This window comes from Rhinopithecus bieti, unplaced genomic scaffold (genome assembly GCF_001698545.2).
Source record: "Rhinopithecus bieti isolate Rb0 unplaced genomic scaffold, ASM169854v2 scaffold_3948, whole genome shotgun sequence".
NCBI lineage: Eukaryota > Metazoa > Chordata > Mammalia > Primates > Cercopithecidae > Rhinopithecus > Rhinopithecus bieti.
This window is the reverse complement of record NW_016804646.1, coordinates 1,248,839-1,261,217: the sequence shown is the minus strand read 5'-3', so window position 1 is coordinate 1,261,217 and position 12,379 is coordinate 1,248,839. Positions and strand designations below refer to the sequence as shown.

Sequence of the window (12,379 nt, the reverse complement as noted above, 5' to 3'; positions counted from 1 at the left end):
GTGTCATTAAATGGTAATACCACTTGAGGCTGTATTTGCATTCACTGGAGAAGTGCTAGTATCTAACGTTCGTTTCTACAACAAGGCATCCGGTTTCTTGCTAAAAAGTAGTGATTTCTACCAGATGAAACCGGCTGGGCAGCTCTCCAACGGTTTAAACAATAGTTCACATCTTAAGTATGAAACCATCCATTGCATCAGTTAAAAATTATATTAAAATAGAAGTGTTGTTTTCCATGTTCAAATCTGTGCATGACGTCAGAAAGGAGTTGATAAGATAACCACAAGGGGTAATGATGCGTGCAGTTTTTTTAATATTCATCATTTCACATTTTGGGATCTTGCGTGGGAGAAATACGTGAGAGGCCAGAGGAAGACAGAAATCAATCAAATTTCAGGGGCTGACAAATGAAACCATGATCCCAGGAGGAAGACCATAAAAACATGACCCCCTAATGAACACATGAACAACAAAGTAAGACAATTCAACATTCATTCGATACCACTTGGGTAGCTTCTTGCTAATTCTGAAATTTAACTTTTCAATGGGAAATAAGTTATATTATTCAAAACTCAAAACGTATAAAACGGGGTAACACTGAAAAGTCTCCCCACAACTCTGGTTTTCCATCCCCCAGGACCCCTTGTCCCTCCCACCTCCCTTCACTGCCCAGCAAGTGTTACATGAACAGTTTCGCGGGTTTCTTCCCAGTTTCTTTATGCAATCACAAATACAAGTATATGCTTTTATTGTCCTAACACAAAAATGTATGTATCTGAGTGTGTGTATGTCTGTTGCTTGCACCTCACTTTTTTCACATAACAGTGTATCTCGAAGATCTTCTGGACATTGGTTTTCACTGCTGCAAACGTTATTTAACCAGGCCCCTACTCGTAGACAGGCCATCAGATGGTTTCCAATGTCCTATTTCAAACAATACTGTACCATATTCATATCTTGTTACGTCATTTTGCCTATGTGTGAGTATCTCTGAGGGATAAATATTTAGAAGCAGAATGATTGACTCAATGGGTATATGTATTTTTTTTTTTTTTTTTTTTTTTTTTTTTGAGATGGAGTCTCTCTCTGTCGCCAGGTTGGAGTGCAGTGACATGATCTCAGCTCACTGCAACCTCCACCTCCTGGGTTCAAGCGATTCTCCTGCCTCAGCCTCCTGAGTAGCTGGGACTACAGGTGCATGCCACTGTGCCCAGCTAATTTTTGTATTTTTAGTAAAGAGGGGTTTTCACCATGTTGGCCAAGATGGTCTCAATCTCTTGACCTCGTGATCCACCCGCCTCGGCCTCCCAAAGTGCTGGGATTATACATGTGAGCCACCGCATCCAGCCAACATGCATTTTTAATATTGATGGATACTGCCAAATTGCCTTCCTCGGTAGCTACACCACTTGATACTCCCACCAGGAAAGTACAGAAGCACCTGCCTCCTCGTGGACTTGCCAACAGTGTGTTATGAAGTTTATGAATATTTGCAAATGTTACAGGTGCCATTTTCACAGGTGTTATTTTCAATTGCATTGCTCTTATCGTGAATAAGGCTGAGCATCTTTTCATGTTTTTAAAGAGCCATTTACTTCCCTTTCGCTGTGATTTGTCTTGTTCATATCCTTTGACTATTTTTTATCAGGCTGTTCTTTCTTTTTAGTCATGTCTAAGAGCTCTTTTCTTAATCATTTCTAGGAACTCTTTATATATTAAGAAGGTTAGCACTATGCTGTGATAAGAGCTGTAAATGTTTTCTCTAGGGCCACAATTCAAGTACAGGGAGTTGTTAACATGGTGTTGGAGCTTCTGGCATGCTATGGGACATGGAGAAAGATAGGTGGAGAGTCAGGGGAGGCACCAGGGCCTGGACAGGAACATGCTAAGACCTGGCTTACAGGATTTGGGGCAATACGGAGGTGTTTCATTTTGTTTTTTGAATGTGGATTAACTTACCAATCTTTTCTTTACTTCTGGGTTTTTTGAGTCCCATTTAAAGGGTCTGCCCACTTCAAGGCTAGAAAGGAATTTCCTCATTTTTTTTTCTTTTATGGTTTCCGTTTTACATTTAAATATATATATAAATTTCACATTTAAATATACACATAAATATACATATCCATTTGGAATTTATCCTGAAGGTGCACTGCATGGAATAATCTATTTTTATTTTTTTCTAGATGACTACTTAGTGTCCCCAAATCATTTATTCAGTAGTCTATCTCTGCTTCTCCTGTATGAAATGACACTTTTATCATCCTTTAGATTTCGCCATGTGTCTGGGTTTAATTCTTTTCTGTTCTGTTGCATTCATTTGTCTACCTATCCACATGCCAGTACCACTTGTCTTCATTACTGAGGTTTTATAAGTAGGTCTTTAATCTATCTTTAAAAATTAGACATATTTAATCACGGAGAAGAAGAGTATAGTCCTAAAAAGTCATGACGACTGATTAGACAACTTCTGGTCCTGGACACCAAGAAAATTTGAAATGTATATAACCCTGAGACACCAATACACTACGTAATTACCACGTCCAGGAAGCCATAGTAACTAAGCTCTTTTTTGTCATTCTTCTTTTTGTCTTTTGAGGCAAGGTCTCCCTCCGTTGCCCAGGCTAGAGTCCAATGGTGTGATCATGGCTCACTGCAGCCTCAACCTCCCGGGCTATTTTTTTTTTTTTTTTTTTAGAAACAAGGTCTCACTATGTTAACCAGGCTGATCTAGAACTCCTGGAGCAATACTCCCACCTCAGCCTCCCAAAGTGCTAGGATTACAGGCAAGAGCCGCCTCGCCCAGCCTTCAAGCCCGTTTGGATATCACTTTAGATGTTTATTTCAGAAGCTACTAAAATATAACACCGAAACACAAATTACATCCTATACAAATAACTACAACTTGAATTCTATATTATCATGCTGCTTTTTCCCATTCTGCACCAGCCTCCACCCGTCCCTGGAATGCAACTCTGCAGTTACCTGTTAGTCTGTGTTTTTCCAACAGAGTGAACTGCTCTTTGTGCAAAACTGCTTCTTACACAGTACTTACCAACTTTTAAAAGGCCAAATACGCTTGTATTTTTATAAATAATTCATCATATTCAAACACGTCAGCCCTTCATATGCGACACTTTCGCTTTGCTATGTAGAAATGTTTTCATCAAAGTAAAAAGCTTTTTATCACTGCCCCAGGAAATGCAGTTGAGGCATCCAGAATGTTCTAAACACTTATCTCCCTCCTTCCTGTCATCTCAGGGTGGCTGCTCCATGCCAAGCCATGCCCCAGCAGCTCGGGCATAAGAACATGCTGTGTTCACAGTAGCTCAGAAGCCCCGGTCACTGATGCCAACGAGTGTATTTGGATCACATGAAAATAAGATACACGAAGCAAAGATGAAGTTTCAAGTCATGCCGGCAAAATTTTACAATCACATTATTTATTTCATTATTTATTTTCCTTTAGGAAAATTAATCTTGTAAAGGACGATTTCAATCATATTCCCTCACTTAAGCACCTTCACTATTTACTCATTTATTCAACTTATTTTGCTTGGCAACGTGCTAGGCACTGAGGTTAGGAAAATGAATGAAACACACTTCCCACCCGCAAGAACACGTTGGCTAATAGGAGACAAACATGGAAGCAGACAATCGTAAGCACCAGCAAACGATGGAAGGGCGGATGAGCGGACCATGACGAAGCCTGAGAAGATGCCAGGAAAACGGGTTCCAGGGCACTGGCGGCAACCAAGAGGAAAGACTCGCAGTCAGGAGGACACCATGACACAGGGCAGAAGCACCAGCCATGCGCTGAATCACACTGCAGAAGTAGAGAGAGACAGTGGAAAGGCCAGAGAGCTGCAGGGCCTGAGAACTCCGCAGGAGCGAAGTGGGACCTCCGTCTCCATCCCGGGGCACAGCTTTCCCCACCATGCGTGTCTCTACCAGCAGCTCTCCAGAACACCCCTCATCAGGTCTGGATCCCTCATGAGCCAGCAACTCCAGGACAGCAAGGCACAGCTCTGTCTTGGGTTTATATTGCCAGTGATACAGATGGAAACCAATGAGCAGGAAACATGTGATAAATATGTGCATGTCATGGTATCTTCCCCACACCGTGCCCTCTGGCACCTCTCCACTTCTTCCCCCAATGCAAAGCTGGACTCAGTGCGTAAGGAAGACCTGATCCACCGTGTCAGCTTTATCCATCCCTTCTTCTCTGCACAAAGCCCCCCAGCTATGAGATCGTCCTACTCCACAAGCCCTGACTTCTGGCTGCGCATCTTGCACCTGGCACCTCTGTCCAGGCTCTCTCTCCTCTCTGGAACCTTGCCACTCTGGAACCTCACTCAGCTCCACATATCAAATACTCTTCCACCCTCAAGACACCACTCCAATTGGACTCTACCGGTCAACTTGCATCAAGATGCATATCTGAATTGTGCGTACCTTTGTGTTTGGTATATTTTTTAAATGCAGAGTGTATTAACATTTACTCTGCCAGCCCTTACTCCGATCCCCCCTGCACACCAGTACTGCACATCTTCCTAAACTATTAATTTAATGGCATTACTTTCCTTCTAAAACGTTCCCAGTCACTCCCATCATCCTCCTCATTGTCCTGTTCCTAGCCTCGCAATTCCAGTCTCAGCAAGGCTGGGCCATCCCCTGGCAGCCGGCCTCCCGTTCTCCACTACCCCACCCCTGCTTCCCCAGGCCCCACTCTCCTTGGCTCATTCTCAGGTGGCCACAGTCCCGTGCAATTGGGAGAAATGGGGGCCAGAAGCTGGGGAAAGCACTGTGAATTTTCCACCTCCACAGCAGCCCCCACACTGGTTCCTTCCAAGGTTCCCTCTCTGAGGAAGAGGTTTCCTTCTAGTGTCCAAAGCCATCTCATGTCCCCCACATTCTACTCGTCCCGTTCTCTTTAAGGTTTGTTTCTACCTATCTTCCTATTTCTTCAAGCTCCTTTTCTTCAGCAAATCAACAGCAATCCCAAGTCAATTCTCCATGCAGAAAAGCCGGCATCTACCTGTCCATGGCTGAGATTCAAACGGCCCCGTCTGCCATCCTCACCACACTGGCATCAGGTATTATCCATGCCACTCCACTGCAATCTCCCGACCAAGGCCACGGATGACCTCCTTGCTGCTGGAACTCACCTGCTCTCTGGGGCATCTGGCTTCTTTCCTCTTGAGGCTCGGCTTCTGAACTCCAGGGCGTGCTCCCTTCCATCTCGGGATCTCCCTGGGTCACTCCTCTCCAGGGTGCTCCATGGCTCTGCCTTCTTCTGTCCTATCCTCTGGCTTCTGCTCACTCCCACTATTCACTCCTGGTCTCCATTCACGATTGTGGCTTCAACTACTACCTTGGTGTTGCACAGTCCAAATCTCTCTTTCTAATCCGATTCATAGCACGGAATTCCAGAGGGCCATCCGTTCGTGTGTCAAACTTCAGCCAGGCACTTACATTGCACCCAGCTATGGTTCATTAACCAACTCTGTCTGTATTTCCCTCACAGTCAAAATGTCAGAGGCATCTATATACTGTCCTTGGGGGCATCCGATCCCATGATTTTAGATGCTGTGACTGCAGTTTCTATGCTGCAGTCTTGAACGATTCTTTGGATCAAATCTTCCCAGGCTTTGTTTATCCAGCTGCCTTCCTAGCATAGGCACCTAGACTGAACACCGCCAAACGCCACGCCTGGTTCCTTGTGCACCCCACGTGCTCCTCCTCCACGCTTCCCATCCCAATCCCAGTGAATGGCCCCACCATTTACCAAATCTTTCCAGTCAAAAACCCAGGCATGGATTCTTGATTCCTCTCTCCCTTGACTCCCCATATCCAACCCACCTGCAGGTCTTACACACGCCGCCTCCAAACACCTCCTGAACCACTGCGGCATTTTGCTTCTATTATCATCACTGTGATCCAAGTCACCATTGCTCTTGTCTTGACTATGACAGTAGCCTCCATGGACTCCCTGTATCCACGACAGCTCCCTTGATTCATTCACCAAACTGCAGCCAGAATGAGCTTCTGAGATAATAAACCATGGATCACTCACCTGCTCAAAACCTCCCCAAAGCCTCTGCCTTCATCCAGAGTAAACTGCAGTTTTTTCCTCTGACTGCAAAGCCTTCATCCAGCCCATTTGCCACTTCACGTGCCACCATCTGGTGGGCTCAGCTCCAGCAGCATGGCCCTCATCCCGCATCTCTGCCTTGTGAGTCCCCTCTGCGTAGGGTGCTTTTCCCCTGATAACTGAATGGCCGATGACACCTTGTCATTCAGAGGCCATTTCTACTGCCCCTGTGAAGAGAGACCTGCACAGAACAAGGCAACAAGCCACACAGCCACACAGGCCACTCTCAGTGTGCATTCGCTGTGCAGCTCTCTTGGTATTTTTTGTTTCTGGTTCTTGTCTGCACCATCAAAGTGCGGGCACCATACAAGCAGAGACGATCCCTACTACCAAGGAGGCTGCTTAACACATAGCAGGTGCTCAATTCTCATACTTCCCATTCTGATATCTCTTTCTCTGGGCATGTAACTACTCCCATTCCAACCCCAACACACACACACACAAACACAGACACACACACAACTTTCCAATCCAGAAACTAAGGAGTCAGATGTCTCCTGCCTTATCCAACCAGCCACCCAGATGTCTGATTATTAACTGCTACCTCCTGCTTGTATCTCTCCCGACCATTCATGTGCATGGCCCCGTCTCTGGTCCAACTCCCACCTCTTCTCATGTGCCGAGGACTCTGCCACCGAGATCAGCCCTCTCCCTCCAGTCACACAGAATCCTAGCTCCAGCACGGAGGCCATTCTTTCTACCTGTCTTCCATAACTGTTGCTATACAGTCGTCTGAGGGGTCATTGTAAAGTATCCTTAGCTTAGCCTAAATAATCCTCTGTCCTGTCTTATCATCCAGGTCCCCAACCTACCACCTGTCCAGGCTGTTTTCCACCCTGCAACCTCAGAAGATCCTTTTCCCTTGGCTTCAGAAGGTCCTTCCAAGGCTTCTCGCAAAACTAAGGCACTGCCTCTTCCCACCTTGTGAAACCTTTCCAGGACCTCCCAGTCAGAGGCCATCTGGTTCTCACTGTCTGCAGGGTGCCCTGCAGCCTGTCTGTGGGTAAGCGTGTCTGTGAACTCTCGTCCATCTCTCCTGTAAGCTGCGTGCTCCCCGAAACAACTGATTTTGTCTCATACACCTTGGAATCCTGAGTCTGTAGAACAGAGGCTCATACAAAGGAAGCTTTCAAAGAGTGCTCGTCGATTTCTAGGTTTCTTGAAGACAGGCAACATGTTTGGTTCTGTTTAGATTTGTTTTGGCTTTCATCTTTGAATTTCCAACACAAGTATTTGAGTACCTTCTCTACGTGTGTCAGCCACTGTTAACAGTCTCAGGGAAACAACCAAAAAAGACACCTGCCCTCAGGCTCTCACGGAGCTTCCTTTCCTGAGAGGGAAGGCAGGCAATAAACAGATAAGCCAGTAAGTGAGCAAGATAATTTCGGCAAGTGGTGAGTGCTACAAAGAAAACAAGAGTACTGGATACCTTCTGCTTTTCTTGCAAGATTATGAGTTCCTCTGTCACTGTGGAGTTTTCCTTTAGGCAGACTTAGAGACATGATCAGCTGGAGGAGCCTAATTTACATTTTAAAAGGAAATTAAAATGTTTTGAATTACAACTAAGAGTTTTCCTTTTAAGGGAAAATATTCGTTTTACATGAAAATTATTTTTTCTCTCAGATTGCATCAGCTGTTTTGAAACAAACAAAAATTAACAATGTATTCGTTGGTGAAATGTGCACCACACTATGTTTAACCTGCTTTATAGTAAACAAAATCCTAATATTTGCTTGACTATTGCACTGAATTTTTTTTTCCTATTGGAGTGGAAAAAGTTTTATGTGCAGAAATTATCTAAGACTAATATGCTGATTGGGATAGCAGATGACACCATCTTCTAAAGTTTCTACTGCTTCTCATTGGAATTTTCTCATGTAGGTTTCTCAAAATTAAAAGTGCAATTTCTGGAAAGTAAGTATTGATAACCTAAAGAATCCCACCAGTTTAAACAGCTCTGCCCTTTGGCCTTAAGTCCTTTCTGATTTCCCTACCAAAAAATAGGTCACCCTTCCACGGAGGACTGTGACACTCACGTCCACATCCTGGCTCTGCAGGAAAAAGTCACACCTTGCTTTGTTAGTCATCTTTGTAGGTGTCCATAGCTATATTTCAAGTCCTTTGAGGGACCTGTTATCATTATTGTAACCTCCCTCAAACAATTTACACTCAGTAGGTACTCAACAAGTGTCTATGAGTTGGCTGTTGGCTGATTTAGACCCATTTCTACTGCTGAGTGTTGTTCTTGCATTATTCTGCGACCTCCATCTGCCTGAGCCCACAAACAGAAGTTAAAGGCGAAGTCTAGTGTAGTTTGTACGTGTTAAACACATTTGCTCTTAAAAGAGATCGTATTTATCTGTTTGTTCAAGTGTTGGTCGCACAGTATCTTATGTCTCAAGAAACAGTAAGAGTAGTTACTGATGAGTGCGGAGCACATTTAAACTCCACAATTCCTGGGAACATACACATCTCCTGTTTTGAATATTTGGGAAATATACAATCAATTGTACTCTGAAGCTATCTGCAGTCTGCATTCACAATTTTATTTTCCTAACTTTCTCGGTATCCTCCTTGACCAACCGGGGTTTTCCTTTGTCTATATCTCTTTATGTCATCAGAGTAGCTAACCAGGGAAACACAAACAGAGAGAGGTGCAGGCGTATTTGTGGCTTCTGACTGTTCTTATCCACAGGTGTGCCTCAGAGTTTCTAATCTGTGCACGTCCTGCAGCCGTGTTACATCAGGGCAGCCACACTGACCACTAGCGCAGACAATCTGAGTTGTCTTCTCTAGAAGACCAAATGCCACTCACACTGGTCTGTCCCATGTTACTTCTCCTCTCTCCACTGCACAAGCAAACGCTGGGCTCTCCAGGCACAAGAGTATTTCCTACCCCAATGGCAACTTTGCTAACAATGAAGTATGAAGCTGGGTGCCTGAGGAAGAGCCCAGAGGTCAGCAATTAGAGGCAGATGGCAGGAGATGAGGTGAAGTCAGGAATGGCCTGATAAGGGCAGAGTAAGGGCACTGGGCATGGTGGCCACTGACCTCTGGACATTAATGTCAAACCTGCTTCTAGGGTACTCCATCTCTATTACTGGATGGCGAACAACTCCCACAGCAGCTTCGTGGCTTCTACTAGGCTTCTTTCTTTCTTTCTTTCTGTCTCTGGGGTCTGGGTCCTGGCAGTAGCTCATCACTAAGTGTTATTTGGTGCATGAGTGAGTGAACCAGCCGGTCAGTGTGAAGAGCCAAAACGCAGAGCTAAAATGGACAGAAGCAGAGCTGGCATATCATACCCTCTACACATGATTTGCTTTTGATGGTAATAAAAATAAAACCAGCACTCATACAAACTGTAACTGGACAAAACAGCCTTTACACGACAACTTGCATATCAGACCAACAGAAGATCAAACTGAAAGAAAAAAAAAAGGTAATAACACTCAACAATTAGACATATTTGTATGCATTTGGGCATTTTAAATTTTACGGAGTCTAGAAATTCTTTTCAAAAGACTGATTTTAAAACGACAAATATCACAAAATCTGTCAAACATCGGTACTTTAGCAATTCAGACCAGTGGCTTGCCATGCAGCAACAGATAGAAATAAAACCCAAAAGTAGAGATAAGAGTGTCAGAGCAGAAACTGGCTACTCTCCTTTAAGAATCCATCTATCCCCTTCCCAAGCTTGAGTGAAGTGGGTCTGATAATTGATTTTGTTTAAAAGTATCTTCTTGTTTACCACCTTAGTCATGTCCCAAATAAGACTGTCCTAACCTTTTGCTCCTGTTCAAGCCCAAAGCTGCTGCTCAGGGCAGGGTGTGGGGCAAGGGGGCCGCTCTAGAGTGTTCCCTGATGAGTATGGTGTCTCTGATGCACCAGCTTCTCCTGGCTGGGCCTTTCTGCAGAACAGACGCTTCTCCTCTCCAGGTATCGTCTTCCTAAAGGGGGAGCATGCTAGGAATCCCAAGAGGACTCCACCCTCTATCCAGAGCTGCAGATCTCTCTTCCCGTCCAAAACATCCAGCATGACCCTGAACACACGAGCCAACAGCAGTTCCAGCAGCACCAACAGAAGCCCCATCATTTCAGGACCCGGGGCTTTTTCCAGAAGCCTAAAATCCCGTGCCTCAGTAGCACCACCTTTCCCCCAGAGCAGCTTGTCACTGCAAGGCAGAGCTGACTTCAACTCCCCACCCCAAATCAAAGGTCAACTGAGAAAAGTAGATGTTTCTTTTTTTAAGAAAGAATTCACAAGCCTACCAGTTAGGGTACCGGGAGGAACCCCAGTCCTAGACCAGGCCTATAGGCTGATCCCAAAACCCCCGGAGAGGTGGTGGGGCCCCATCCTCTACCACCTTCAATGCGTGGCCAAGGGGCACTTCAGTAAGGAAAAGTGCTTCTACTGACCACATCTCTGGCCAACAGAGAAGGCCACATGCTCTGTCCATGCACACCCATCTCCACAACCCTTCCTCACCTAGACTGCAACGGGGGTGGGAGACAGACACCTGGGGGAGGACTTGGGGTCAGCTGGGAGCACCTCACCCACGCCCCGCCAGCCAATCAAGTGAAAGCAGCGAGCCCGCACAGGTGTACGAGAGGCCGCTGACCACGCGGCCGCCGTGGACTGGCCCATGCCCGAGAAGCGGGATTACTAGGAGCGGCCGATCCTGGCGCGAATACGCTCGCCAGCCGGGGGAGTGTACCCCAATGGTGCCTGGGCGGGCGGTGAGCTTTGGCCGCAGAGAGGGGCTCGACCTCGGGTGCCCTGGAGACTCGGGTCGGCCAAAGCCTGGGAGTGAGCCGCAGCTGGGAGCGGGAAACCAAAACAGCAATCCTGGAAGAGCGTCGGCCCGGAGAAGGCGCCGCGGAAACGCGGCTCCTAAGCGAGACTCAGACAAAGGCTCGGGTGCGCACGCGGTGGACGGTGGCTCCGGAGCCGCGCTCTGGGCCGCGGGAAACCGCGCCCGCCCCGACTGGCGCCGGAGTCGCCCGGAGACCCATGGGCGCGACCTCCTGGAGCAGGAGGTGCTCCCACCCGGCCCCGCCGCGGTCTTCCCGTCCTCACCCTGCTCGCCCTCCATCCGCGACCGCGACGCCCCCCTCCTCTGCGCACCGGGCGCTTCCTCTTTTCTCACCGTCTCCCGCCTGCCTGGTTCCTTCTGGCGAACCCCTACCTTGACTTTTCTGCTCAGTCTTGTCCCCCACCCCCGTGACACGCCTTCTACCACCTCTGCCCCAGGGCGTTCTCAGCCCCGCTCCCGCGGGTGGCGAGGAGGAGTGGCCACGCCACAGTGGGCCCGGGGGCACATCCCGCGAGTCGGAGGCGGCAGCGCCTTTCTCTTCCACCCTAGCGACCTATTGTTCTTCCCTTTTCTCTACCAGCCCGGACCCGAGAAGCCCGGGACCAACAGGATGCGGCCCGGGGTGGGGATGCGTCCCCTGGGTGGAGGTGCACCCGTTTCCACCCCGCCAGTCCACACTCTGGTTGCCGGTCACTGCGAGGGGTGGGAGGCCGGGCGCCCACTCCGAGTCCCGGAGAACGGCGGTGCCTTCACGGTTGGAAGCGCGGGGTTCCGAGGCCCTGGCCTCCCTCACCGCGGCCACAGGGACCCGGTGGGCTGGACCCCCAAGTAGAAGGAAGCGCATCTGCTCCAGCCAAGTGGCCACAGGCTCAACAGGGAGGAACCTAAGTGGTCACAAAGTTTAGAGTATAAATACGCGCCGGACGAGTGTGGCCAGAAATGGCACAAGGGGCGGAGAAGCAGGCGGCAGGTCCCGCTCGAAACGTCCAGCTCCCGCCGGCTCCCTCCTGGGCCGCCCTTTCCCCGAGCGCACGCGGAGCCTGAGAAACCCCGGCGTCCCTGCGCGGCCGAACGCTCCCGCGCTTCACCAGGGGCACCGACTCCTCCCCTCCAGAGAAGCCCGCTGGGCGCTCCACGCCCAGGCACGGGCACCTCGCTCGACACCCGCTTCCCACCCAGTAGTCCATGCCCCCCACCTGCCCCCTAGGGGATGAGGAGCCGCCCCACCAACGGGGAACGGGGAGCAGGCCACTTACTGGGGCTCAGGAAGCACTCAGTCAGCCTTCGGAAGCAGCTCGCATTATTAGAAGGTCCATCTTCCATGTCGGAGCCGAAAAGCAGCGCGGCCGCGGCGGCGAAGGCGAAGCCGGCGCCCTGGGGACGCCGCGGAGTTCGGCCGCCGCCGCCTGG

General features: G+C 48.4%; 1 protein-coding gene across 2 annotated transcripts in view; it reads right to left on the bottom strand.

The window, feature by feature from the left end:
* PDE10A (phosphodiesterase 10A) overlaps positions 1-12,379 on the bottom strand; it is a 702,663-nt gene that overhangs the window by 343,571 nt on the left and 346,713 nt on the right. Inside the window, exon 1 of one of the 2 annotated variants that reach the window (XM_017869546.1) lies at positions 12,226-12,373. The exons of the other annotated variant lie outside the window; for it this stretch is intronic. Within the exon in view, the coding sequence (XP_017725035.1) occupies positions 12,226-12,292 (67 nt within the window). The 5' untranslated portion in view covers positions 12,293-12,373. Of the gene's footprint in view, positions 1-12,225; positions 12,374-12,379 lie in introns of those variants that run through there. 2 annotated transcript variants of the gene reach the window in all.